This window comes from Halichoerus grypus, chromosome 1 (genome assembly GCF_964656455.1).
Source record: "Halichoerus grypus chromosome 1, mHalGry1.hap1.1, whole genome shotgun sequence".
Lineage (NCBI taxonomy): Eukaryota > Metazoa > Chordata > Mammalia > Carnivora > Phocidae > Halichoerus > Halichoerus grypus.
Window position 1 is genome coordinate 101640492 of NC_135712.1, and position 5642 is coordinate 101646133.

Sequence of the window (5642 nt, forward strand, 5' to 3'; positions counted from 1 at the left end):
TCAGATCTTTGCTATAAAGATCATGGCTAGGGCGAGAGAAGGAAACCATGAGAGGAATTCAGGGGCTAGCACCCTTGAACATTTATTTTCTTCTGTGACCTTAAGATTTGGAGCCCCAGGGGCTGCTGTCAGGGCTTGAGGCACGCTTCTTCTAGCCCAAATGAGCTTTGTTAGAGGTGGGGCAGGAAGAAAGTGTCATCTGTTAGCACCAGGACCTTCCTGGGAGTTCGATGCCTGTCAGGGGCATTCCAATTCAATCCCCAGTTCCTTCTCCCCTCCCCAACAGTGGCTCTTTAGGGTCTTCTAGTGATAGGAACTTCCAGTGACTAACCTCCACCTTCATGGGTCCCTAGGAGTTGGGGACCTTCTTAAAGACTACCTCCTGCATGAAGCACTTCCTGTTTTCCCAGGTCAGAAAAGAGTTGCTCCTGTTATAGCACATAGTACTTAATTGCCCTATTCTAGCTACTAGCTTTATGTTGTTTCCTCCTGTGAATTGCAAAGACTCTGAGATTAAAGTCTGGCTCTGGTTCCTGTTTGATCAGTGCAGTGAGCTGTACATATATTCCCAAGTAATGACTGTTCTACCGAATTCTACATAAGCCCATCTTGGGGCTATAACCTCAAGCTGAGCAAAACCCAGGCCTCGCCCTAAACTCTAAGGAGCTACCTACCCTGATCCCCAGAACTTTAAGGTATAAACTTCTTCCTATGTTTCTGGGCAATTAACAGCCTGAAGTTCCTTGTTTGACTCACTGTAGGAAGTTCCCAGCAATAGATTTCAAAGAGTTGGCAGGAATCCAGAAAAAAACTTCATTTAAGGCATAGGGATCTACAAGATGTTAACGTCAAACTTTTTCCTCGCCATAATTTAAAGTTCTATTTTTTACTGGCTGTTCCATAGGAGTGTGGTAGAAATTCAATACTGTAACAGCTGGAAACCATCTGAAAGAATTCTGACCCTATTAGCAGTTTACTTAAACTTTGTTCTAGTAGTCATATAAAAACAATAAAGCAATAATTTACTTGGTCCCAAACACAATTATTCTTATTCATCCAACATGCACAAAATTGTAAGATTTTATTCTCAACTATCATTACCACATAGTTTACTAAAGTGCCTGGCCAAAAATAATATTTTCTAGATATTATTCTAAGTTTTTCGCTGAATTTAGGTGAGATAACCTTTTAGGAAAAGTTTGCTAACTCGGCAACTTGCTTTTCTCACTTGGCATAGGAAAAAAATTACCCTTTCAATTTCACCAATATGTCACTGCTTGGACCTCAGTTCTGCTTAAAGAATGCTAAAGTGTCTCCTCTTGATTTCATGTGGCTTTTCACAAATCCAGTCAATTTCCTGAACCCCTCCATCAGTCCATCCCCGGTGATGGCACAGCAGGGCTGCACATACCAGTTCCGGTCACTGCAGAGCTTCTTCACTCTGAACATTCTGGTGATGTCCTCGGCAGTCAGAGCTCCAGGTACATCCTGTTTGTTGGCTAACAGGACAACAGGCACATTTTTAATGTGTTCATTCTTCAAAATGTGCTTCAGCTCTCTCCTGGAGTCTTCCAGTCGCTGCTTGTCCGTACTATCCACAACATACATCAGCCCATCGGTGTTCTCACAGTAATACTCCCACACGGTTCTCATTTTTTCCTGTCCTCCAACATCCCAGACTGTGAGTGAAAGACTCTTTTCCAACTCGATCATCTCCACGTTGAAACCTATTGTTGGGATGGTCGTAATATCCTTAGCAAGCTTTAATTTGTAAAGGAGGGTAGACTTCCCAGCTGAGTCAAGTCCCAAAAGAAGAATCCGGGCTTGCTTGGTTTCGGGGTTTTTAGAACTCAGTAGACCCATTTTAGGGTTTTGTTTTTTTTTTCTCCCTTCAAAGACCTTTTCTTTTGGCCAGGGAGAATGTTTACTCTCCAGGTTTCACATGAAAATAATAAAAGGAAAGAAGATAGCAAATGCTTCGTGTCGTTTTAAGACTGGGAACTTGTGTGCATTTATGTAGCAGCTTATTGACCTCATAGGCAAACAACGTTTTATTTGCAGTCCCGGCCAATCCTAAGGAATCTGGTATGAGTAAGCAGCCAATGTTATAATCGCTCAAAGGGGAAATTCTTTGAGTGAGTAGGATGTAGGAGGGGCTGGCTGGGTGATGCCATAGCTTGTTCTCTTCCAGATGTTGGAAATTTAGAGGTAACCAGAGGTTTATGGGAACATGGTTCGGTAGTAGAATAAAAACTTAACAAGTGTTTTATAGAACTTCTCTAGTTATTTGAACATTTCTCTTATCCCAGTTGTAAATGAGTAACCAGGCTTCTGAAGTCATGAAGAGAGAGTTTATCTCACAGTGCCGTAAGTATCTTTAGTACTTCCCCTTGTCCAGATCACTCAGTAGGATACTTTAAACCACCCAAGGTTATATGAACCTTACTCCCATAATATACAGAAACACTTCTTTATTCTTCTAGAAAATTTATACTGTTCACAAGACCAAATATACAAGGATAGGAGGGGAGTTTGTAACACAAATACTTTTGAAATTAAGCAGTCTTATTAAAGGTGGTAAATTGAATATGTGTTTTTATCTCCTTTCCTCAAGACTCCACCAAAATGATGGTGAAGGAATAAAAAGAACATATAAACCCATAACAAGAGCAGGAGAATCCATCAGAGGGTGAGAGATTTCAACAAAATTCTGCAAGGTGGAATATAGATGGAAGATGAGTGGTGGTAACAAAATTCAACTGAGTAAATTTGAAGATCTGATTGGCTTTATTAAGTGATTCATGAATTGGGCAGCATCCCATCTAGCAAGTAAAGGGGAGTTTCAAGAAGTTGTATGAAATGGAAGCTTTCTATAGAAAGGAGGATGGGGTAGGAGATGGGCAAAATGGGTATAGGGAATGGGAGATACAGGCTTCCTATTATGGAATGAATAAGTTATGGGAATAAAAGGCACAGCATAAAGAATATAGTCAATGATATTGCAGTAGCATTGTATGATGATAGATGGTAGCCACACTTGTGGTGAGCATAGTATAATGGATAGAATTGTTGATTCACTATGTTGTACACCTGAAACTCATGTAACATTGTGTGTTAACTATATTTCATTAAAAAAAAATAAAAAGAAAGGAGAATGGAGCAAGAAAGTTACTAGCAAAAGAAAAGAAAGGATTGTTTCAGGCAAAGTCACCCTCCCTTAGGGAGAAGGGCAGGGGACCTTTTTAGATGGATTACTTCATCTTCCTTTTTTGGGGAATAGAGAGGGCCCATGTGACAAATTATATCATTGGTGCTGCTCAGAAAATTTCTGATTGACAGGTTAAGTTCTATTTCTGGGGGAGGTTGAATCTGCAGTTAGGTTAGGTTTTAAGCCCCAGTTTGGTGACTCAGCCTGGCCCAAGTGATGCCATTTTGAGCCTGTGGTTTTCTTTTTAACAGTGGTAACTGATGCAGCAGGATAAAGCCAAAGCTTGGAGTCTTGATGCACAGCATACAGATGGAAGGGATGAAATGAGGGACTAAAAACAGAGGGGGTTAAACGTCCGAATAAAGACCCCCAAGATAGATAGATAAATAAAACCACACACACTTCTGCTGACTGACCATTCAGCAACAAGATGTTATTCCAGGAGAAAAAAAATTTTAAGAAATTGAATGATATCAGAAAAAAGACCTCCAGGTTTGGAGAGTTGGGAGTTTCCACATCATAATGCCTAACTCAACATTTAATTAACTTTATCCAACCTGACAGTTGGCAAATATTGCTCATGTACACAGAATGCCCAATCAGCTTTTCAATGCACAGAGGTTCCCATACTTAATACATGGCATGCCTTCAATATAATGAGAGAAAGACCAAGATAAAAATAAGGCTTTATAGAAGCTTAAACAGGGGTAATGCAGGGAACAAAAGAAAATTTTCAATAAGTTTTAAATATTTCCATAGAGATTTGAAAAGGTATTGCATCCATAAAACAAGACAAAGATGCTATTCAAAAGGCTACTCAAAAAACAAAATAGAACTTTTGAAAAATAAATACATGATTTCCAAAATTTGAACAGATCAATAATAAGTTGGAAGAAAATCTTTCGGAAAATAGAAGATAGAAAATATAAAAAAGAAAGAGATGTAGAGGATCAATCCAGACATTTTATTTATTTATTTTTAAAGATTTATTTGAGAGAGAGGGCATGCAGGGGGTGGGCAGAGGGGGAGGGGGAGGGATATATCCCTACCCCCTCCCCTCTGGTAACCATCACTATGTTCTCTATAGTTAAGAGTCTGTTTCCTAGGGGGACCCTCCTACACTGTTGGTGGGAATGCAAGCTGGTGCAGCCACTCTGGAAAACAGTATGGAAGTTCCTCAAAAAGTTGAAAATAGAGCTACCGTACGATCCAGCAGTTGCACTACTGGATATTTACCCCAAAGATACAAATGTAGTGATCTGAAGGGACACATGCACCCCAATGTCCACAGTAGCCAAACTATGGAAAGAGCCTAGATGTCCATCAACAGATGAATGGATAAAGAAGATGTGCTATATATACACATGGAATATTATGCAGCCATCAAAAAATGAAATCTTGCCATTTGCAATGATGTGGATGGAACTAGAGGGTATTATGCTAAGCGAAATAAATCTGTCAGAGAAAGACAAGTATCATATGATCTCACTGATATGAGGAATTTGAGAAACAAGACAGAGGATCATAGGGGAAGAGAGGGAAAAATGAAGACGAAACTGGAGAGGGAGACAAACCATAAAAGACTCTTAATCTCAGGAAACAAAGTGAGGGTTGCTGGAGTGGAGGGGGGTGAGAGGGATGGGGTGGCTGGGTGATGGACACTGGGGAGGGTAGGTACTGTGGTAAGTGCTGTGAATTGTGTAAGACTGATGAATCACAGATCTGTACCCCTGAAACAAATAATACATTATATGTTAATTAAAAAAATTTTATAAAAAAGAGTCTGTTTAATTTGTCTCTCTTTTTTCCCCCCTTTTCTCCTTTGTTTTGTTTCTTAAATTCCACATATGAGTGAAATCATATGGTATTTGTCTTTCTCTGACTGACTTATTTCCCTTAGCATTATACTCTCTAGCTCCATCTATGTCTTTGCAAATAGCAAGATTTCATTCTTTTTTATGGCTGAATAATATTCCTCTGTGTGTGTGTCTGTGTGTGTGTGTGTGTATCACATCTTCTTTTTCCATTCACCAATTGATGGACACTTGGGCTGCATCCATATCTTGGCTATTATAAATAATGCTGTTATAAATATAGGGGTGCATGTATCCCTTTGCATTAGTGGGGTTTTCTTGGGGGGGGCAGCAAAGCAAGGTTTATTGAGCAATGGTAAAGTGATAGTACAAAGCTCCCGAGGAGGGAGGGGACCCAAGAGGGTTGCCATCGAAGTTTCTAAGTCTAGGGGTTTTTATGGGCTTGTTGGGCTGTTTAAATCTGTTTAACCCTCCCTGCACCTGTCATCCAATCAGATATTTGTCTATCATATGGGAAAGGGTGGAGGACTCCTTCCAGGGTGGTGTAAAATCCTTTTAAGGGTGGCTTCCTCTTAGAGCGGGGGCCCCTTATCCCTGCCTGCATGCCTGCCTTCAAACTA

At 40.2% G+C, this 5642-nt stretch overlaps 1 protein-coding gene across 1 annotated transcript; it reads right to left on the reverse strand.

The window, feature by feature from the left end:
• Positions 1-1284: 1284 nt before the first annotated feature.
• ARL14 (ARF like GTPase 14) lies at positions 1285-1911 on the reverse strand. Its single transcript, XM_078060720.1, has one exon. The coding sequence runs from the start codon at positions 1861-1863 to the stop codon at positions 1285-1287; it is 579 nt and encodes a 192-aa protein (XP_077916846.1). The 5' UTR covers positions 1864-1911.
• Between the last annotated feature and the right edge of the window lie 3731 nt (positions 1912-5642).